The sequence below is a fragment of the Monodon monoceros genome, unplaced genomic scaffold, assembly GCF_005190385.1.
Source record: "Monodon monoceros isolate NGI ecotype Baffin Bay Population unplaced genomic scaffold, NGI_Narwhal_1 Super_Scaffold_16, whole genome shotgun sequence".
NCBI classification, from domain to species: domain Eukaryota; kingdom Metazoa; phylum Chordata; class Mammalia; order Artiodactyla; family Monodontidae; genus Monodon; species Monodon monoceros.
The window spans coordinates 7025043-7048285 of NW_021703772.1; the positions used below are offsets into that span (position 1 = coordinate 7025043).

Sequence of the window (23243 nt, forward strand, 5' to 3'; positions counted from 1 at the left end):
ACCCTAAAGCAAATACTCCCTTAGCTTCCACTTGGTTCTTTTTGATGGGAAGACAGTCTGCAGTTGGTGGTATTTACTGTCTCTGCTCTTTGCTTGCTACAGACACATACCTTATGAAGTCCCTCCTTCCAGCTGTGGAAACACAGCAGTCCTCCAGCCCGAGGGGATGGAGCCTTGACTTGGATCCTCACGTAGATGAAGCAGCGTTAGCATTTCCAGATAAAATTCGGGATGCCCAGTTAAATTTCAATATCAGATAAAACCCCATAAATTTTTAGTGTAACTTATTTGAGACATACTTATTGTAGAAATAAAGACCAATCAAATGAGAAAAGTAAAGGCTATCTATTCAGAGCTGGCTACGGCAAGGGGGTCAGCCACCATCACCTGTGTTTTGGCAGCAACTCACAGGCAGGCAGAGGAGTGGGAAAGCTTTCTGGTGGAAAAAGGGAGGGCTTCGGGTGTGGGGACTGATGGGGGACAGTGGGCCTGGGGAAGCTGGAGGTGGCCAACTACGAGGGAGGTGTGTTATGTGGCTGGCTTAGGGCTCCATAGTTGGCTTCCTCTGGTTGGTCTGAAGTTGGAAATGGGGACAAACATTTGGGAAGCTGTCCATTAGTAATCAAATTCTGGCTGTTTGGGGCCAGGAGTTGTTGTTTGGCTTCCTGGATTGTCAGCAGAGACAACTGTCTCACTCCCCCCAAGTCTGGCTTACAGCAGGCTGCCTTCCTGGGCCAGTTACTGGGCTTGGTTTCCCGGGCAGGTTGCTGCAGGTTGTGGGTCAGAGATCTACTTTTATACATGGTCTGACCATTATCTGTGTGTATATTCAGTCTCTCATTGTACTGTTTGGGACATACTTACACTGAATGTCTCTTCAGAGACGTTTTTCTGAGCACTCAGGAATCTCAGCACAGAAGAAAAGTAGGAGAGGCCAGTGCTGGTGGGCTGGCATGGTCCTAGAACTGTCCGGTAGCACTGATCCTATCAGGTGGCAGAAGAGACACATTGGGACCCCACCCACGTCACGCCCGTGTGTGGCTCTTCAGGCCTGAGAGCGCTCTCTGATCATCGGAATTGCCTTTGCTGCATAGGCTGTATTATCGGCTGAGGAATTAACACCCCCCAGAGGCAGCCCTTAACTGTGGCTCATGAGAGAGGGTGTGTAGGCACCCAGCTCTCTCCTCTTTGGATGGGATAACACAGGCTTGTGTTCCACACTGGCACCCGCAGGTTAAGCCCCATTTGGCCACAGTGGCTAACCGCTCTGAGAGCATCCTTTACTGGCTTCCTTCCCTTCCTAGTCTCAATTCCCTACTCCCTCTCTAGTGCTTCTGGGAGTTACTCCCAAATACTTCCCTTGCACTTGAAGCTTTGTCTCAGAGTCTGTTTCTGGGGAATCCAAACTCATAAGACAGCTAATGGAGATTAGCTGACCCTAAACTGGCCTCCCTGAAAGTTTTGAATGTCAGGTATACCAAGTGAGGCCAGGACTGTGGACCAAGGAGAGGCAAAAAGCAGCAGAACCTGGTGCATCCATCAGGGAGGGGACCCCAGGGCTGACGCTGGGCTCACAAGGGTCTTCTGTACCCTGTCTGCTCAGGGGCTGCTGCTCCTATTTCCCTGGTGCAGGGCTGTGCAACTTCCTCCCCTCCCATGCATCCTGGTGGCAGACCCCACCCCCTGAGGTGGCCTCCACATCTTTGTCCCTTGAAATGGAAGGAACCAACTGGCCTGGTGATGCGTCTATAATTTTGTTGGGGGCATGTCCTTTCTCCTAGTTTCCTGCTTTTAGTGGTTGCTGTTAGTGTTCTTATCTCCCAAAAAAACAGTCTCGGGGGAAGCGTGGCATGGCAGTTATTCACCTCCGGCGGTGATCTGCCCCTTCTCCTCCCCCGAGGGCATTTGGCAGTGTCTGGTGTGGGGGGCCTACTGGCATCTAGCGGGCAGAGGCTGGGGTGCTGCTAACATCCTGCAATGCACAAACAGCCCCCGACAAAGAGAGATTCGGCCCCAAATGTCAATGGTGCTAAGGCCGAGAGCCTGGCCCTGCGGTGAGCAGCGCTTTTCTCTATTTTTAGTTCCAGAAGGGTTAGCTTCTCCAGGAGTTAACCTGCAGACGGAGGCTTGTTTGTGCCAGGCCTGCTGTGACTCTGTTCGAGTCCATCCACGGTTGGACAGGACAGATTCCCGGCGACAAATTGGAAAAAAACATAGGAGGACCAGGGAAAAGAGCAAGGAGACTGGTGTTGGTGGAGCCTCTGTGGCACTGGGCGCTGGGGCCAAGGCCAGGCTTGGTGGCTTGGGTTCTCCTGTCCCAGGTGTCTTGGGTGCGACTCCCAGAAGTGACCTGGCCAACACCATGCAGCTTATCAGATCTGGAGCCAGGACCTGGCCTGAGAAGCCAGGAGTGGTGGAGTTCTGAGTGGCTCATAGCAGCTTCTACATGTGTGACCTTTGTAGCATCCGAGGCTGAGACGGAAACGTGAAGAACTATGTGGTTTTGTCAGATGAGCACGCTGATCACAACTGGCATTTGCTGAGGGTGGACGTGCCGCCAGGGTTATTTATCACTAGTAGGTCTTCTCCTCCTCCCAAGGACCCCACGAGGTTGATGTTATTATTCTCTCCTTTGTACACATGAAGAAAGGAGGCAATGGCAGGCTGAGTACTTAGATAAGTACTTAGTACTTGGGTCGGCAAGTAAAGTGGGTCGGCAGTGGGGCTGGGGGTCCCCCAGAGTCCAAGAGCCTCAGCACCACGGTGGCGATCATTCTAAACACTAAATCATAAAACGTTCTCCCAGCAACCCCTGGAGGAAATCATTGCATGGTCTTTTGTCCACACACCCGTTGTCCACACACGTGGCAATATAACCTCTGGCCGGTGCATTTGCCTCTTCTGGAAGCCGGGGCTATTTCCTTATTCCTCACAGATCCTCAGGGCCTGGCACAGAGACTGGCACACTTTGGCACATCTAGACAGTCCGGTTCCAGAGTCTGTGCTCTCAGCCACTACCTACACTGAACGCTCTTTTAAAATAACTGAAGTGAGACAAACCATTTCTGGGGATAGGCTCAAAATTAAGTATGAATATTCAATTTACATCCTGTGCACTAAAACCCAATTCCACCTAATGCAGAGGATGGCCTCTCCTGGCTGCCCCTCTGCCCACCCCCGCTCCTTCCCAGGGGCCCTGCCAGAGCTGCAGGTCAGTGTGTCGCTGCCTGTCACTCCTCCTGGAATCTGGTGACCCCTCCTCCACCTGCTCTGCAGACCAGGGCTGGGGTGAGGCAAGCAAGGCCCTGGGACGCTAAGTTCCAGGTGGAGCACGTCCAGGTGGGCACCTGAGAGTGAGCGCCTCTCACCTCTTGCACTGGGTCCCTCACTTGCCTCACCCCACTCTTGACCTTCCTAAACATGCGAACAGCTGCGTGTCACTGTCTGCTCGCGTCCCTGCAGGGTAAAGCATGGGCTGTGAGTCATCTACTTGGTTAGGGAAGTAGGAAGAAGCCGATGGAGGGAAAAACAGACGTGCCGGAGCCGAGTCTCACCGGGTCAGACCAGCCCAGGACTGCGTGGGTCACGGAGCTGCTGTGTGGTGACCGGGACGACTGCCAGCTCGTCCCAGTGGCCAGGAGCCCCGGCCAGCACTGCTGTGGAGTACGGCCGGGTGCCAGCTCAGGGGCTCCCTGCATGTCCCCAGGTCCACTCCCCTTGGTTCAGGTTCTCGGAGTAGCTCGGTCTGTGTAGCTGAAGAGACCCAACTGGTCCCCTTGGCCTCAACTAGTCTCCCTGGCCTCAACTAGCGCATCTGGCCTCAAGGTCTCTTGTCTTCAAGGCTTGCCCAGGCTCGCCCTGCCCCTTGGTTCCCGTCCTTCTTTGTTAGTGATACTCTTGCCCACACGGGGGAGGCCTTTACCGACCTCCTTCCAGGACTTCCCTGCAGGCCTGGACCTTTTCCTCCTGCTCTGTGTGGAGAATCCCCACGGGGCCCTCCCACACAGTCTTGTCTCCCAGGAAGAGGGAGGGGACTGAGGTTCAATGAACGCCTGTGACAGGCCAGGCACAGACCCGAGCCCACCAAATCCGTACAACCACACCCTGCCGAAGGCTCCCTTCTCCCCATTCTATAGATGAGGAGACTGAGGCTCAGAAAAGCTAAGTGCCTGGTACAAAATCGTATTTTTAGGAAATGAAAGACAAGATATTTAAACCCCATTCCTTCTGATGCCACAGCCCAAGATATACCAGCCCTCCCCGCCATGGTCCCCCTTGACGAATGTGCTGATCCCAAACCCCAGCACACGCCATCAGCATGCGGTTGAGGGAAGACCACGAGCTGTGTACACCGGTGTAAAACCACTCCCAGTCCGGCCCAGCGGTTGGGTGCTGGGATCTGAGCGAGAAGAGCTGACCAGTGCAGACCACAAAGAAGACTGTCCCTGCCCAGACTCTACCTGCCGGCGTTGTTCCCTGCACAGTGCAGGTTTCCCAAAAAGGACCCTGGTGGGGTGGGGGGTAGGGGGGTGGTGGTGAGGTGCCTGTGGGGCTGAGACCAGACATTGCATGATAAAGGGTTTCTTTCTGCTAGAGTGAAGGCTTCGAGCTGGGGCTTGCTGCCTTGCAGAAAGCTTCGAGACCTTCAGATTGCTGGATCTCCATGGAAATTAGTTTGCCAGAGAAAGAAACTATTTTAAGGACATGCGAAGAGAGAGACCCTGTAGGCTGGGGTAGGGAAGGTAGCTGTGGGAGAGAGCTTTTCTGAATGACTCACTAATTTCCCTCCTATCGGGTGGAAAAAATGGCGTGGAAAAAGAATCACAGCCCAGGAAGGAGGAGCGGCACAGCTGCCCCTGACCCCGGTCCCTGGGCAGACAGCTTGGAGCTGCAGCAGCTGTGCTGGCGGTGGGGATGCTGAATGCGGGCTGCTATTAGGGAAAGGCCATCAGGACAACAACGCCTTTCTGTTGCCAAAAAATCTGCTGTTTTCAACCAGCTTTCATGTCATGCAAAGAAGGAAAAATTTGGTTCTTAAAGAAAAAGTGATTCCAGCAGCTTCTGTAACCTCAGGGAACACGGAATTCACTGTCGGGGTTAGGGGACACTTTTGTGAGGAAATCTTATTAATTCAACTGCTTGGTTAAGGAGCTTGGTGAAGAAAGGCAGAAACAAAATAGAGGTAAATTACTTAGATGACAAAGAGGCGGGGATCTCTGGGTTCCCCTCTCATCCTGCTGTTGGAAGGGGAATTGGGTGTTTGGCAGGCCCAGGATTGGGAGCAAAGCAGACATGGCGGAAAAATCTGGCCCCAAGAGATGGTGGTGGACCAGAGCCCAGGGAGAAACGTGGTCAGGGACCTCGAAGGGTGGGTGCAGGGCTGAGCAGCTGAAAGGACAAGGATGAAAACGTCTTAAATTTCACGATTTCCAGTGGCCAGTTCCAGGCACCACAGTGGGCCCCGTTGTCCAGCCCATTACAGTCCAAGCCTGCTTGGTGCTGACACAGCCGGCGTTGGAGCCTGGGGGAGAGGCGAGGGGAGCGCTGTACCTGCTCAGGGCGCCGGAACTCAGAGCAGTGCTGCTCCTGGACTCGCTTCTCCTGGGACCCCTCAGAAATGGTGAGAAGGGCCTGGGTGTCCATTCCAGGTAGGGGTGGGAGTTGCAGGCCCCTCATAGCACGCCAGCACCCCCTGGCAGTGGTGGATTCCCCACGTGCCATGGCCATCAGTGGCCCGGTCCTCAGCTGTGGGGTGGCGGGTGTAGGAAGGGCTGGCCTAAAGGATGTCTGGGTATCTCCAGCTGCCCCTCCACCTTGGCCCTTGGCCTACGGGGTCAGAAGGTGGGTGCCTGGGGACTCGGGTCAAGTTCCATGTAGGGACCAGGAAGTGAGCCTTCGGGGTGAGGGTATCGCACCTGAGAGGATGACGAGCCTCGGTTGTGCTGGGATTTCAGCCCCGCCCCTGCCGGCCTCCACGTGCTATCATTGAAGGGCAGTGAATGGTTTGCTCCGTGGCTGCCAAGAACACCACTGTCTCAGGCTCTGCCTGGAGTCCAGGCCTGGTATCTGTGAACAGGAGCAGAGGCCGAGTAGCCTGAGGTGGTGGGGACAGCAGCCCAGACCAAGGCAGCCTGGAAGCAGGGCCAGGCAGCACCCACACTGGCCCTCTGGGCTGGGTGCTGCCCCCTGACCCATAAGCAGTGCAAGCTGCCCCTGAACGTGGGGGTCTGGAGGCCCACAACCTGGCGATTGTTTACATGTGCTTACTGTCTCTGGAGCTCAGCAATGAACACTTATAAAAGCCAGGAGGAACTTGTGGCTGCAGGACAGCAGGCGGTGGTGGCAATGGGACAATGCTGGTGGAAGTCTGGTGGCTGCAGGGTGCGCCTGGAGTCCCACGGAGATGTGTGATGTCTCCCACTGGTCCTGGTCCACGCCCAACTTCAAACTCTTTCTACCGCGTCCCCTCTGGTCAGGACAATGCTGGCCCATCTCTACCGTGAACCTCGATATCCTCCCCTCCCTGGGCTGCCGCTCTGCAGCCCTAACAGCCTAGAAGCACGTCTGTGGCCGAATGTCAGGAAAAAATGCCACGCGGGTGGGAGGTGAGAAAGGTACAATTTATTGGTCACGCAGACTGACGCACGTGGGGATGTGGGGCGCGCACCATCCTCCTGAACTCACACGCACTTCTGGATTTGCTTTCCTACATTAATTTCATGATGTCAAAAAGCAACACAAGAACAAGCATCACCAATCCATTCTCCTAGTAACCAAGGAAGCAGGGCCAGAAGCCACAGAGTTCGGAAAGAAAAGGCTGCACTGCTTTGAGAGCCGGGAACCAAGAGGCCCGCCCTCGCCGGCAGCCAGGTGGGAAAGCTGGCTTTCTGGAGCAACTAACGAACAGAACAGCGTAGACTCTTCTATTAGCACGATGAGATAAGGCTCGGGGTGTGGCTCATTCCATGACCTGGCGGTGCCTGCCCACCTGCAGGAGGGCATGGGGGGCCTGGCACGAGCCTGGGCATCGCCAGTCCAGGCTGAAGCCACATCTCTTCACCGGAGAGTAGGAGCTGACATTCTTCCTTCTTCCAGCTAAAGAACTAGGATGACCCAGGGACCCCTGTTCTCCAGGCCGGCTCTGCCGGACCCCGGCGGCTTTAGCTAAAGCAGTTTGCATCACTGAAGCTAGACAAGGCCAGGTTCACTGTACCCTAAATTAACCACTCATTCCTCAGAGCTCCCTAAAGGCCAAGTGCTGTCTCACAACAGGAGGGCACTAGCCTTAATTTTTAATGCTTTGTCCAAACCACTCAGGACATACTGTTTTGAACCGAGGGGTCTGGGAATGTGGTTTTAGTTGGCTAAAGACTCAACTCATAATGTTCATAAAGCACTTAGCACGGTACCTGGCAGGTGCTGAGTGCTCCCTACATGTAGCCATTATTATTATTAATATTATTATTATTATTATTATTTATATCCCTACCCACAAATCAGCGCTTTAGTTCCTTTCTTCAAAATGGCAGCCGGAACAAGGCTCTTGGGTCCCAAGTACCAAGATCAAGCTGGGGGCCCAGGTGTGCGGGTTGTTTGGTGCCCATCAGGTGGGTTTTTCCTTCCAACTTCAGGGCTGGGTGTCAAGTTTCAGAGCCAGTGCACCGTGCTGACCACACAGAAGCTAGACCCTCTCCTGAAAAAGACGAAGCCCTGCGTAGGAAGCTGGGTAGGAGGAGCGAACAGGGGTCCTGGGAGAGGGTCCCAGCAGCTTCGTGCTGCTCCTTTGGGCTCCCATCTCGCTGGCAGCTCACCAGGGGCTTCACTGTGGGACAAAAACAGAAGACTGTCAGCTCTGCATTCTCGCCAGGCCAGATTTAACTAAAGGTCCCCATGACCTTGCATGCCCCGGGCTAGAGCAGGCTTAGTGCTAACCTAGTGCTGAAGGGGGCCAGCACGCTGTTCTAAGTACTTACACGCATTCTAATATACGTGCATATATATTATATGCATACGGAGTAATATATAATACATATGAAACAATATGCAATGGATGATACATACCTTTTACATATAAGTTGTAACATATAGTAATGATATATAATAAAATTTAATCCTCCCTATAAATCTGTGAGGCAGGTTCCACTGATTGCCCCCTTTTGTACAGATGAGTAAACTGAGGCACAGAGCCAGAAAGTGGGACAGCTGGGATTCAAACCCAAGACAGTGTGGCTCCGGAATCTGTTCTTAACCACTATTAGTTTTGCTCATAAAGAAATCTTATTCTATAGGAAGGAAGGGGACATTGAGTCTGAAGTCCCTAAAATACTGGAAGATTTTTAAGTACTAATACTAATGACGATAACGTAATAAAAATGATCTGGGCTCTTGTATCTATGAAGCCTTATTCCTATGGGCCTGACCTACAGGACTCAGAGTTTACCCCCAGGCCCTCCTTTAACCCTTTCAGTGTAGTAGCAGGGACTTTGGGGATAGGATGGGTTCAAATTCTGTCTCTACCTCCTTTCTCATTCTCAGCTCCCAGAACACCGTTTCTCGGAACCCACTCCTGGCCGGGTCATTGTATCACACACGTGCACACGCATGCACTACCCGTGCGTGTGCACCTGGGCGCACTCCTGGCCACGGTGGTGGTTATCACTCAAGTGCTTGCACACCCACGTGCACCCGTATCACACGCCCGCGCCTGCGCACCCGCTCCGCCCCGAGCGCACCTGCATGGCAGCCCGGCCGGGTGGTGCATCCTCGGGCCGGTGCTTGGCGAGATGGGGGAGCTCGGCGTTGTCACGGTAGTCACGGCCTCTGGAGTGCTGCAGGTGCAGGACGGCCGGGCTCTTGACCGGGAGGGGTGGCCGCTGCGCCGGGGTCTGCTGGCTGAGTTCTGACCTGGAAGGCTTGATGGGCCTCTTGGCCGGCACCGGGACCTGCGAGCCGGCGGGGGCCTTGGACTTCCCTGGGCTTCCTTTGTCCCCACCCGGTGGGCGGCCCTCGGCGGTGGAGGACGAGCAGGTGAAGGAGCGGAGCCGGGGCGTAGGGCTGAGGAAGGGCGTGGGCGCGGGTGCAGGCTTGCCCGTCCCCTTGCTGCCCTCGGCCTCCTGGGCTTTGGAGAGCAGGATGCTGGGCGACAAGATTCCCGGGTCCGGGCAGGGCGGGGGCTCCTTCCTCAGCATCTTGGGGGATTCCTGCTCCTTCCTGGGAGCCGGCTTAGGGAAAGCACTCACAGACCCGTACAGCGGGTTCTCAAACATCTCAGGCTTGGTCAGCTGCGGGTCCTCCGGAGGCAAAGGTTCCCCCGCGCTCTTCCCCACATCGCCGGGCCTGGAGCGTGGGAAAGAGGATGCGCAGGGAAGAAACACACGTGGGGAATGACCGCTTAATGCATCGGGGGCTCTTTGGGGGTGATAAAGAAGCTAGATGGCCGTGGTGGCGGCACACATTGTGGGTGTACTCAGCGCCACCGAGCCGCTCGCTTGAAACATGCTATGCTTAATTTTATGTTATGTGAGTTCCACTGTGATGAAAAAGAAAACTTTTTTTTAAAAGGCAGGAGAATGAACTGTTACTCCTATGTTGATGATCTCATAGGTAACCTCACCTCCTGCCTTGGACATTTTCCACCATAGAAACTGTGCACACAAGAGCATCGGTGAGCAAGGGGGACTTCACTGAAGGGATGAGGGGGGCTTACATGGCACCCCAATCCAAAACCACCTGCTTCATCCTCATCGGAGCAGCCTGCCCTCCACAGCCAGTGCCCCCATCCCTGCTGCTAACAGACCTCCCTTCCTGGCTTCCCCCAAGAATCCCGCAGCCTCTCCTCTATGTCTTCAGCAAATTCTCCTCTGACCCTCAGGGGAACAGAAGCCTTGTGCTTATCGAGGGTTCCAGGTCAAGGAGCTCCATTTAAAAGCCGTGTTGGAGCCCCCCAAGTGTGCGATGCTGCCTCAGGTGCAGGAGGCGGCTGTGAACCAGACGAAATCTGTGCTCAGGGGACCGACATTCCCTATTAACACAGTATTCTTTCCTCTGCGTAAAGTCCTCTCCCCGGAGAGCGCCTGGTGAGTGTGGTTTCTTTCGTGTCCTCACTCAGAGGGAGAAGGAGAAAACGGACAGCATTTATGTTGAAAATCAGAAGCAACCTGGAGATATGCATCAGGAAACAAGCCAGTAGCAAGAAAATATGCCTGTCTGACTTATGGAGAGAGAAGGAGCTCCATGCTGTCCCCAAAGTAGGTGAGAGCTTCCTTTGTTTGTCTGTTTCCTGATTTATTACTGCTCTTGCTGGAGGTGATTTCCTGCTGAGCGAATTATGAGAACCAGGAATGGGAACACATTTTACTTTCTGGCCAACAGCATAATTTCCCAGGGGGAGTGTTCTGGGTTCTGCTTTCTGCAAAATAAGGAAGCTCTTGAGAAGAAAATGTGGGTCCCTTGGAAAACGCACTGAACTGTTCAGGCCGTGACGCCTCGTACTGATGGAGCGTGTGCTGAAACACTGCTCAAAAGTTGCCAAACAGCCACGGCTAATGGACTCTTTGGGGAGTGAGCGTGGGCAGGGGACAGAGGCAAGATGTCATCCTTGCACAGGTGCCAATGAGACAAGATGATGTGGGGTATCGGGGAGGCTAGCCTCAGGGACATGTAGACTTGCTCTTTTGCTCATTACTCTTTGGAAAGACCTGGAAGCAGTTATATAACCAGAAATGTTGGGGCCTTGAACAAAGACTTTGGAAGTCTGCCCCTCCCCCTTGGGCCAGCCTCTGCACCCCCTCTGGATCCTCAAAGACCTTTGCTATGAGTTAGCGAGTTAGCACAGGGAGGAAGGGGCAGGAGGATGAAAATGGCACTGACCGGAAGTTTCTGATGAAGAGGCAAGGAGAAAAGAAAAATGTGTGGCCTGCCACCTGAAGCCCACGCTCAGTGAGGAGACAGGAGAGGTCTCGCCTCAGAGAATTAGGGGCAGGGCCAGGAAGAGGACCCCGGGTGCAAGCATTTTGGTGACTGCAAAGCTCGCTGCCCTGGGAAAAGAGCAGGAGATGGGGCAAGTCTTCCCTTGAGGAGGGGGCTTCTGTCACTGTCAGAGAGGGGAAGGCTTGGCGGGGGCGGGGAGACTGGGGAAGACCACTTTTGAAAGTCTTATCTCCCTGACCAAAGGTGAAAAGAAACCAGCTCCCATAGCAGCCATGGCTGTGGAGTGAGTGAACCCATCCCCAGGGCACAGGGTTGATTCCTGTGCCACAATGATTTCACTCCTCAGATTCTGGAGTCGGCTGTTCTCTAAAGGAGTGAAGTGCTGAGCAGGGTCTGAGAAGAGCCCTCTTTCTAACCATATGACTTCGGTCCAGGGTGACCAGTCGTCCCAGTTTTCCCAGAATTCAGGGGTTTCCTGGGATGAGGGATTCTTAGCGCAAAAAAGGAGACAGTCTTGGGCAAACTGGGACAGCTGGCCCCTTACTTTTTTATGGGGCAGTGATAGGAGGACTGGTGATACCCCCTCTTCCACAGCCTTTTCTCAGGCCCAGTGGGGGGGGGGTCAAGGGCAGCAAAGAGGGTGGCAGGCAGGCGTAGGAGCTGCCAGCTTCTTGCCTCTAATCGTCTCCTTGCTGAGAAGTGAGCTTAGAGCCCAGCCTGGGCCCCTTGCCTACACAGACGTCCCCATTCTGAAGCTGTCACCCATGAAACCGGAGAGAACAGCTCTCCACCTTGTTCCAAGCTATATGCTCTGTTCCAGTTATGAGGGTACAAAGAGACATTTACTTTGGGAACTTAAAACATTTCACTTAAACGGTCCCCTTGTTCTTTGTAGTTGTTTACAGCTCTGTTTCCTGGGGTCGCCAAAGAGGTGACCTTTGCCAAAGAGGTGCCACAGGACCCGCCATACGTGGCTTTTGTCCTCATTTTTCCAGGAGAGGAAACTGAGGCTCCTTCTCCTTCCCCCAGGTTTCTTACGGAAAGACCAGGGTCCACAATATTATCAACAAATCGTGAAAACTGGAGGTACAGAGATAGACAAGGCTGAGCTCGGGGGCAGGCCCTGTCCTGTCCCTGCCTCCTCCTTCCCTCCGTCCCTTCCTCCTTCCATTTGTCTGTCCAGTGTTTTGTTTTTTTGTTTTTTTTTTTAAGAGAAAAAGCTTAAGAAAGAATTGTAAATGGCCCTTCAATCCAGAAGAAACTCCAGCCAGGCCAGGCGCGGGAGGGTTGGAAGTGGAGGGAGATGAGGGGAACAGTGCTTGACAACATGCCGTTCCCTGGCTCTTAGCACACGACGGAAAATGCCATGGGGAACATAGGACCTCAGAGAGGGGAAGACAGGCCCAGAGCCGCGCCCTGAAGTCATTATAAACAGTACAGGCAGCCCCCAAAGGAAGCTGATGCGAACGATATTTTGTTCACCTTCAATCACTGTTAATTAAGGTCTGCACTTTGAATTTCCGTCACCGTGTGGTTACTAGAAACTTGGGGGGCTCCCGATCCTGCGTTTGCACAAGGTGCACATGTGTGGGTTTGCTTGCACAAGGCGCGCATGCGTGGGTTTGCTTGGTTAAGGCGGCAGCTCTGCAGGCTCCTCCCTGGCTCCGGGCCTCCAGGCACGTGATGCCTGGACCAGTTCTCGATGCAGGTCAGTTCTCTCTAACCGCTGGGTTTTTCCCGAAGTTTCATGGCCAAACCCCCTCCCTCTGCAGGCTGGCTGTTCTCCTCCCCTTCGGAATTCCTGGTCCCAGCTGCTGTTTTTTCAGATTGGCCTCAACAGGAGAGACAGGAGGGTTGTGCATGGGAACAGGAACCCTCGTGGTTAAGAAGAGAGAGGGGAACTCGGAGCTGGGGAGGGACTCATTCCTACGTGGAAATTCCCACCTCTGCTCTGCAGGGCCCTCCAGGGAGTGGGAGGTTGACGAGGGTTCACTACTTACAGAAACGTATTTTTCAATGAAGGTCGTTTTTACAGGAGTGTGTTTTTCTCAGGCACTATATTTAAACTTTTTAAATCCTGTTTTTAGAAAACCTTTCAGGTTTACACGAATAGGCTAAGAATCGGAGATTCTACAAGCATTTCTCGAGAGCCTACTGTGTTCTAGGCCCCGGGGATGAGTCAGTGACCAAAGTGGACGCACATCCCTGCTCTCACGCAGCTTCTATTCTAGGGCCAGATTTCCTGGTGGTGAAAACCTAGGGAAGGGAAAGGCCTTGGTGAAGACGATGCTCACCTTGGCTCCTGCGTTCTGAGGCAGGGGCCCCGTGTTGCTGTCGATGATGAAAACTTCTTGGGTGATACGGGCGGTTGGGAGGGCGGTGTCGGAGGGCTCTCCCCCCTTCCAGGCCCCAGGGAGGAGTCCTTGAGCAGCTGGTCGTAGCTCCAGGCGGTGGGCTGCTGATCGGGGGATGGGGTCTGCTTCATGTGCCCGAAGGCCCCCATGCCCATGTAGTTGGGGTTGATGATTTCAGTGATGCTGGAGCCACCGCATGGAGGGACCCTGCGGGGGAGACACACACAGTCACACCTCAGGGCTCCTCCAGGTCAGCACCAGCCTGAGGAGAGTGTCCTCTGATGCCCGCTCAGGCTCTCCTCAACTTCTTCACTTCTGGGGTGGTGGATTCATTCATTCATTCGTTCATTCATTCATACAACAAAATAGTTACTGAGTGCCTGGTAACACCAGGAACAATAGGAGGAAATATGGTTGTAAATGAGATAGCCACAGTCTCTGTTCTCGTGGAACCAACGTATGATGGGGAGACAAACAAAACAAGCTCCGTGCCTGAGAGACGAGATATTTATACACTGCTCAAGTCTGATTGACAGTAACAAAAGGAGCAGAGATAGACTAGGGTTGGGACCACCTGGGCGTAGGGTGGCCCGTGAGGGCCTCTCTGAGAAGGGAGGGAGGGAAGAAGCAGTAAGTGCAAAGGCCCTGCGGTATGAGGGGTTGACCTGTCCCAGCAACAGTCTGAAGGCCTGTGAGCAAGTGGGCAGAATGGAATGAGAGGCTGGCATGGACGGCAGGGCTGAGTGACTATGGGGGTTGTCGGTGGTGGTAGGGTGTTGGTGGTAAATGGAGAGTTCCATCTGGGACAGCCAGCTTGCACGTCTGTGAGGCATCAGGATGGAGACAGCCATGCGGGTGTTTGGAAAGATGAGCATGGAGGTCACAGAGGTCAAGGCTGCAGCCTCGACTGTGGGGGAGTCAGCTAACAGCTGTCGAGGGGCTGCCCAGACCTGGTGAGGTGACCCTGAGACACACACCGTGCTGCCTCTTGGTGACAGGAGTGTCGTCCTTCCTTGTAAGACGGCGCTCTCAGGAGAGCTAACTAGTAAGTGGAGTTCTGCATACATAGGTTGTAACACACGCTCCCCAGCTCCCATCTGGGAGCTCCCCAGGTTGTAACACACGCTCCCCAGCTCCCATCTGCTCAGCCAGCCTGTTTCTGAGCACATCCCACTCCCATCCATCGAGCCTGCTTCAGAAGTAAGTGTTAATTCTAATGCTGGTCCAATGGAAGATACTTTGTTGACCTACACTAATCCTGATTCTGGAGTCAAACAGACATTTGAGAGCTGCAGTGCTTTCATCGAGGGGATTGTAGTAGGCGAAAAAGATTGAAAGGGATAGTTTCACGCCTAGGGCTACTGTCAGAGGCTGGAGGGGGGTGGGAGTTGCTGTGCATGGGGTGGGGGGCTGGGGCAGGCGAGGGCTGGAGGGACAGGTAGTGGGGGCTGAAAGGAGGAGAGGAATAAGCTGGGCTTGGCGGTGGCTTTTGGGATTTCGCTTGGCTACCTGGCACAGCTTTGCCCCCTTGGCAGGTAAACTGGCGTGGACACCATGACAAACTTCACTGGCTTGAACTCGAGACCGTATCAGTGAGCTGTGGTGACCCTGCTATTTGGGGACTGCTGTCCCCCTTGTAATCCAGGCTTTGATGTCCAGATTCTTCCCAGCTCAGTCTCTGCCAAAAGCAGCCTGCACGCACTTCCCCACAATGCTTTTCCGCCTTAGTCACAGGGTGGGGCTTTTAGCCCTGGAGCCATGGCTGCTGATATCCCTGGTCCTCAGGAAATACTGCAGCTGTTCCATGCGCCCATCTCTGGGGCTGCTGCCTCCTGGACTGGGCATCTTCCTAGTAGGATGTACCTTCCTAAGGCAGGGACTCCACCTAATTTGCCTTGGTTTCTCTAGAACCTGACACCTGGAAGTGCTCAGCCAGTGTTTGTTGAACTGAACCGAACTCTGCAGCACAGAAGAGCCTCCCTGGCCTTGTTGCAGTCACACCAGGGGTTTGTGGTTAGAAGCCTCAGAGCTGGAAGCATGACAGGCTTTTCGTGGCCAGCGCTTTCTTTCCCTCTGGGTCCTTGCTTTCTCTCTGCTCCAGTTCCCCACTCCCAGTCCTGGGTCTGCAAAGCCACGCTAGCTTGCAGTGAAGCCCTGGCAACACCCCCCCCCACCTCCCCCCTCTACCTGTTGGCAGGTTCCCACTGCTTCATGGGGTCCTGGCTGGTGAGGCTCTTCAGGGACTTGGGTGCACTGGACTCATCCCGCTCTGTCTTCACAAAGTCTGCAAGAAAAGGGCCAGGAAAGAGCATGTGAGAGCATGCAAGGGCCCAGCTCCCAGGGTTTGGGCCAGGATGGCAGAGAGGTTTCCCCTGGCAAGCGGAAGCTGGAAAGTGAATAATGGCTGCCTGGGGGCAGATTCTGAGACCTTGTGTGAGTTCGGTGATGGATTAGTTATGCCTGCATGGCTCCAGAGGGAGGAGAGTTGGCATGTGTGACCCAGAGTTGTCATTTCATGCAACATTTCCAACTTGTTGGTGTCAGCAAGGGATAAAACAGACAAATATTTCTTGGCAGATCTAAACAAAAGAAACACAAGAGCATTTGGTGCCCAAAGCCAACCTGTTCACGAGCTTAATGGGGAACTGGGACCCCGTCTTCATATCTGACTCTGGCTATGGTTGCAGGGGTGCCAAGTCCCCCTCAGGTCTACATCCTGCTAGAGAAAGGAGCCCCCAGAGGGCAGAGGAGGAGCCCCATCCAAGGGAGGCAGCACCCATGATGGCCCAGGGCCTTCCCACGAGCAGGGGGTGTCAGACCGTCCCACATCTTGCTGTCTCACTGTTTGTGTGAGAGGCGGGACCCCATCACGCTTACGAATTTGCGTGAGTGAACCTGCACTTTCCCCTTGGGCCAGCCACTTACTCGGTGTGTGACCTTCAGCCAGTCACTTAACCTCTCTGTGCCTCAGTTTCCTGATCTACCAAACAAGGGTAGCACCTGGCTCTCAGAGCTATGGTGAGAGATAAATGAGACAACGTTTATAAGTTGATCATTTCATAGATCAAGTAGAAAATTAAAGCCCAACGCATTTTAGGCATCGTGATTTGAGTGCTTTTGAGCAAGAAGTAAAGCAAAGAGGAGAAGGAAAAAATGACCTCTTGCCTGTGTGAAAAGGAAGAAAGACTGGGGCCAGGCAAGGGTGATTGTGGCTGTGAGGTGTTGTGGTTCTGTAGGGAAATTCTCGAACCTGCTAAGGGTTGGGCCAGATTGCCTCTGAGATCCCCTCCGATGCTGCATTTCTGTCTGAGGCCACAGCAGAGAGACTATTCCGTTCCTGTCCCCGACCCAGCAGCACTGAAGAGGGAGCAGGGGAGGGGTCGTGCCCACTTACCATAGAGCTTCTCCCTCTTCTTGCCTTGGGAGGTCTGCAGCTTAATCTCCCCCCGGAAGTGACCCATCATCTCTCCGTGGTGGGTGAGAGGCGTGTAGATGGGGAGCTGAGTTTCCGTGGCCTCTAACCGTAGAGCAATGCAGCCCTCGCCTGGGGAGGTGGGGAGACAGTAGTCATGTCAAGACACCCGCCCCCGCCCCCGGCAACCCAGCCCTGCCATTTCACCGGAGAAACACCATGCATTTGGCCTGGAGATTTAGCTCTCCCGCCCAGAGATGATCCTTTGCGACAATGGCCAAGGCAGGGATTATGAAACAAAACTTTCAGAACAACTCCTCAGCAATTTGGGGAAAACATCTCAAACCTTACAGCAAAATGAACTCCACGCAGATTAGTGGATATAAAATAAAGTAAATCATAGAAAATCCGGCAGAAAACCAGAATTAAATACTAATCTGATGGCTGGAAGGAATAACTTCCCAAGGTTTGAAGCAGTGTGAGAAATGACAAAACAACACTGACAGATAGGATAGAAAAGTTTAAAACTTCTGCACAGAGAAAAAACAAAAATGCAAAGAGGACTGAGTGGGAACATTAGTTGCAGCCAGCTTCACACAGAGGGTATTTTATCTGAACTCCTCAAAATGAAATCTCCAGCAGATAAATGGGCAGATAACCCCACAGACATTTTCCACAGAAAGAAGCGTAGATGGTTGATTTCAGTACATGGAAACTAGTTCAGTCTGCTGAGCCATCAAAAATGCAAATTAAGGCAGCAGTAAGAGACTCTCTCACAGACATGAAATTAATAAAAGCAGAAGCAAAGGATACCCAGTGCCAGCAAGGATCTGGGGAAACCTGTACACTGGGATGTGGCAAGGTCCACAAGGCAAGACGGAGCCTTCACAGCCATCAGCTGGGTGCTGAGCACCAACAACCGCACACATATGTATACCCTTTAGCCAGCAGACACGGGAACTTGCCCTAAAGAGACCACGCAAAAGAATAACAAATGTAGCCAAAGGAAAATAAAGGGTGTCCACAACGAAGAAAAGAGAACCCTCCTCCACTGTTGGTGGGAATGTAAACTGGTGCAGCCGCTAGGGAAAACAGTATGGAGGTTCCTTAAAAAAACTAAAAAGAGTTGCCATGTGACCCAGCAATCCCACTCCTGAGCATATATCCGGAGAAAACGCTAATTCGAAAAGATATATGCACCGCAATGTTCATAGCAGCACTATTTACAATAGCCAAGACGTGGAAGCAACCTAGATGGCCGTGGACAGACGAATGGATAAAGATGTGGTATACATGCACAATGGAATACTACTGAGCCATAAAAAAGAAATAACGCCATTTGCAGCAACAAGGATGGACCTAGAGATTATCATACTGAGTGAAGTCAGAGACAAATATCATATGATATCACTTGAAACTTATCTGTGGAATCTAAACGACGATACAAATGAACTTTTTACAAAACAGCAATAGACTCACATAGGAAACAAACTTATGCTTACCAAAGGGGAAGAGGGGTGGGGGAGGGATAAATTAGGAGTTTGGGATTAGCAGATGTAAACTATTGATACTATATATAAAATGGATAAACAGCAAGGTCCTACTGCATAGCACAGGGAACTATATTCAATATCCTATAATAAACCATAATGGAAAACAATATGAAAAAGAATATATATATATATATATATATATACACACACATATAAAACGGAATCACTTTGCTATACATCAGAAACTAACTCGTTGTAAATCAACTATACCTCAATAAAAAATAAAAATGTCCACAAAGAGATCCATCTCAGCATTGTTGATAACACCAACGAAAATAATGTGCAGAGCCTCAGTAGTAGTAGTAAGGAGTACTTTAAAAACCGAGGATATAGTAAATCCGTGGAATATTATGACGCCATTAAAGCAACCGTCATGAAGGCTGGGTCGGAGGATCATGGAAAATGTGTATCATCGAATACCGGGTGAGGAAAGCAGAACATAAATGGTGTCTCTGTGATAATTATTCACATAGAAATCTATGTGTGCCTATGGATGAACACGGGAGTTTGAAAGCAAAATAAAAATGATTGCTGTAGCAAGGAATGAGACTGCTGGATGATTTTTTTCCTAGTTGTCAGTATGATATGCTGTTTGTCAGTATGAATACCAAGAGGAGGAGACCAAGGAGAACTCCAGTGTTTGAAAAGAAAATGGAACCGTCAGACCTGTGTTCCCGCCAGCAAACCTCCCGACACCCTGGCACCCACGTGGATCCTCTCTCTTTGCTCCATCACAGTCCTCGGGCTCTGCCCGCCCCTGCCCTGGCACAGGGACCCTCTTCCCAGTGCTGCACTGGGAGGGAGTGGAGGGCACGACTCTGGAGCTGGGCTGCCTGGGTTCAAGTCCAAGGTCACACAGCAGCTTGTCAAACTCACTCAGTGGCTGTGTGACCTTGGACAAGTCACTTCATTTTCCCGCCTCTGCAATGAGGGTGGTGATGGAACCTACATCCAGAGCCTGCACCATGGGTGACAGACACACCTGGGCACCCTTCCTGTCTGTAGCCTCTTTCTGCTTCCCGGCTTCCATTGATCAGCATTAACCCCCCTCAAATTCCTTCCATTGAAAACAAACACCCTCCCTGGACCCAGCTGCACATCCTGGTCTCTCATGCCCTCGGCCTCCCCACCCCCGCTCACTCCCTCGCAGTGCACACAGCTCTCCCAAGCCCACAAGTCCCCAAGTCCCTCTGTCTGCAGGCCACTGGTCTTTATTTGGTTGGATCCCTCGGCCACATTTGCTATCACAACCACGTCGTCTTGACCAGCTCTGACGGCGTCCCCGACCCCAGTCTTTGGCGTTCCTCCCACTTCTCTGGCTGAACCGTTTTAGTCTCCTTTGCCTGCTACTCACCACAGCCAGTCCAGTTCAGGAAACGCAAACATTAACCCCAGCAACTCAAACCACAGGTTCAGGGCCATGCTCGACCCTATTCCCCCGATTCCCGTGGTCAAACAATTTCCCTTCTCAGTACCTCTCAATTTTAACCTGTCTCTCCATTTTTTTTTTTTTTTTAACCAACGCTACTTTCATCCTGGCTCCCTCATCTCTCGTGTTGATCACTGCAAACACATATTCCTAAGATGCAAAGCTGACCATGTTACCATCTGGCCTGACTCTTCTGTGGCTCCCTTCCGTCCCCAGGATACGATATCTACCCCTAGCCTGGCTTGTATGGATCTGGCTCCAGAATCTCTCTGCCTACCTGTCCCCTCACTCCACGCTCTAGCTGCGCTGAATGTACCAAGTGCAAGGGCAAACCTGGAGCCATGGACAGGCTGAAGATTTTACAGAAGATGGTGTCTCTCTAGGAGGACAGTTACTGGGGCCACAGGCGTTCTCAAGCCTGCCTGGTCTGGGCACTGAGCAATGCCGGGAAGACCTGGGTTCAAATTAGGGCTCAGCCGGTTACAACCTGTGTGACTTAGGCAAGTCACTGCACCTTTCTGAGCCTCAGTTTACTTATCGACTAACTGAGAGAATAGTACTGCTTCACAAGGTCATGTCAGGATAAATCAAGTAATACGTGCAAACACCTAGCACAGAATCTGACCCAGGAAAGGCTCCATAGAGGGGAGGTGTTGTGGCTGCTTGCTGTCAGTCCCAGCAGCCTGATGGGGCCGGAAGGACAGCTTTCCAGTGTCTGTCCCTCTGCAGCACAGGGATGGGGAACAGAGCAGCCGGTGGGCTTTTGTGAAGGAGATACCACTGCTTCCCTTACCTCAGAGGCCTCGATCAGCAGGTGTGACACCTGCAGCCCCCGTCCTGGAACCCTTACCGTAGGATTCGTCACTGTCAGAGGACTTAATGCTTATCAGGATGTGCTGGTCCAACAGGTACTCGGGGTCAGAGATGATGGGCTTCAGCTGCAGAGAGAAGGACACAGGATTAGCTTGGACAGGTGGGGGACAGGTGGGTGAGGGTTGCCAGCCCAGAGGAGGGGAATGCATGGGAAAAAGGACTGTAGACGTTCTTTTTAAACAAATTCGAATCCCTGATTTTCTTGCCCCTAGAGAGCAGGAAAGAACCCATGTGTCCACCCTGCACAGCAAGGCAGGCTTAACCCTGTCACACTGCGACCCGGCCCCGGGGAGAGGGCCTGACTCCAAACATGCCTCACCCCCTGCCTCTCTACCCTTCCTCTGCCCACCCCAGGTCCAAGGCGGATGGGGCCGGGCTGATACACAGACTCTGGTGGGACCAGGAGCCAGGTCTGAACGCACCCCACTCCCTGCCCCCCAGCAGGGTACAGCCCTCTCCTCGGCCCCCTCCCAGGGTGGAGCTGCATTGAAGGGGGCACCATGGGGCCTGCCCTCCATCTGGGCAGGAGGAGGCCTGTGTCCACCTGCAGCGGAGCCCCTCGCGTGGGCCTGGACTGTCCTGTGGGTTGTTGGAGGGTGGCTCAGCGAGGGACAGACACACATCCTGGATTCACTCCTACATGCTGGCTACAACCTGTGACCTTCTCACACCTTAAGCCTTCCTCGTGCAGACCCCAACACAGTAAGGCCTAATGAAAAGGTCCCAGGCTGCCCCTTTCCTTTCCATCCACAGATACCAAGACACCCCTTATGCAGGCCTCTGGGTGCATGCTGACTGACAGGATGGACTCTATCTCCATTCAGAAAGTTCCAGAACATCACTGCAGCCGCGTGACCATGAACAAGCCTCTCTGGGATCTGCTTCCGGTCCTTTCTCTGTAAAGTCACCTGGTCAGATGAGGCACCCTCTAGATCCCTTCCACAATCCATCAGGGGGATCGAAATTCATTTAGGAATATTGGGGCCACTAGGCTCAGGCCCATGTTTAACCACTGCTGGGAAGGGCGTCATACGCCGCCTTGAAAGAGAGGCAGCGTCTCCTGCATTTGGCCCGTGGGATTCCCACCCCCTCTGGTCAGGCCTGGCCAGAGCTCCGCCACTGGCCAGCAACGCTGGCTGACGAACGCAAAATCCTCCCTGTTCTTGAATTACCTTCGGAAGGGTCTCGCCAAACTTCACTACCAACTCCCCTTCACTTCCTTCTTCATTTTCTCCTTCCTGACTCTTGACGAAACCTGTCCGAGGATAAGAAGGCTGGCTTTCAGAAAACAGCACAAGAACCGGACAGAGAAGACTCCTTAGGTTGTCCCACCAGGACCAGTGAAGATACCCTCCTTCCTCTTGTATCTGTAGGAGCCACAGCACCGTTTAGGAGTCAGGCTTGTTGGGGATTTTGTTTTGGTGCACGGGATGGTCATTTGCCAACAGGGTCTAATTATTTTTAGGAGACTCAGAGATTCCCCTCCTTTTTGGCTCCACTTTGCAACAAACCAGGCAACAAAGAAACCATCACATCACAGGCAAGGAGATTAGGAAACATGATGGTTTCTCCCACTCAAGATAGCAGCCTTTTGAAATGCTAATTTAAGCTTCCTAATATGCTGTTTCCATAGAAATGTATGCAAATGCCTTGATATTTTATTAAAAACAGCCGCACAAAAATCCTCATCATTTTTGGAAGTGCTCTGCCCTTGCTGGGTGAACTGGGACCTGGAGACTTCCTGGAGAAGGCGGATCTGTCACCAGCCCAGGCTGGGTCTGAGGAGGAAAGAGGGCGGGGCAACACTGCAGCTGGTGGCACAGGTGGTCCTGTTCCCAATTTCTGGAAGCATCTGTCATCCCGTCACAAAATGCCTCCTTCTGTGGTGTTGATTTGCCAGCCTCTCCCCCCGCCCCCCAACCCCCGACCATCTCAGCAAGGAGAGCTAGAAACCACACAGATGCCCTCACCGTGGAACAGCTTTAGACAATATGCCTAGAAACGTCACCTAGAAAGGGTGTTTCCTAAACAGTTTGTGCGAACTGCTGCTGGCTGTTGGGCGGCCGTCCATCTCTAGCTTGCTTTTCGATGCTCAGACCACCTGAGAAGGATGCCTGTGACGCAGCAAAGAGCAGAGGACCCCGGGCAAGAACAAGCGATTACCAGCAGCCGCTCTGGCCCCAGCGCTGGCTTCCACAAGCTCTGGACCTTTGCGCAAGACCCTCTGGTTGAGTTGGAGCCCCGGCTTGGAGGACCCTCGAGTGGGCTAAACTCTGCCCGGAGGGGCAAGGAGAGGGTCCAGCTGCCCAGCTGTCTACAAGGGGCCGAGGGGTCTGTGCACCAGTGACTGACCCGTTCCTGGGGCTGGAGCAGCAGTATCGCGGGATACTGGGGGCCCCTGTAGTAACTGGGTGTCTCCTTGTACCGTCCACCTGCAGCCCCACTCTGTGACCGCCCCCCCTTTGAGGCTGATCCGTAGTCTTTCCCAGAGAGCGGAGAAAAGCACCATCAATGACAAGGCTTTTGTGGAAGAGCCGTGCCTGTCCCCCTAAGAGGCAGTTCAGCAAGCACGTACTCTCCAAGCAGCTCGAGTGGAACTCCAGGTAGAATTTGGTCTGGGATTTGGTCTTCAGTGTGGCGTAGCACCTGAGAAACTCAATCTGCCCTTGGCTGTCGACAGTCCCGGGGCCTGG

The 23243-nt window shown here is 53.1% G+C and overlaps 1 protein-coding gene across 1 annotated transcript in view; it reads right to left on the minus strand.

Moving 5' to 3' along the window:
• Positions 1-6609: 6609 nt before the first annotated feature.
• Positions 6610-23243, minus strand: part of INPP5D (inositol polyphosphate-5-phosphatase D) — a 130258-nt gene continuing 113624 nt past the window's right edge. The window contains exons 20-27 of the mRNA XM_029225078.1: positions 23126-23239; positions 21723-21805; positions 20528-20615; positions 16678-16827; positions 15471-15567; positions 13224-13490; positions 8733-9336; positions 6610-7822 (exon numbers count right to left, since the gene is read on the minus strand). Of these exons, the coding sequence (XP_029080911.1) occupies positions 7820-7822; positions 8733-9336; positions 13224-13490; positions 15471-15567; positions 16678-16827; positions 20528-20615; positions 21723-21805; positions 23126-23239 (1406 nt within the window). The 3' untranslated portion in view covers positions 6610-7819. The remainder of the gene's footprint in view (positions 7823-8732; positions 9337-13223; positions 13491-15470; positions 15568-16677; positions 16828-20527; positions 20616-21722; positions 21806-23125; positions 23240-23243) is intronic.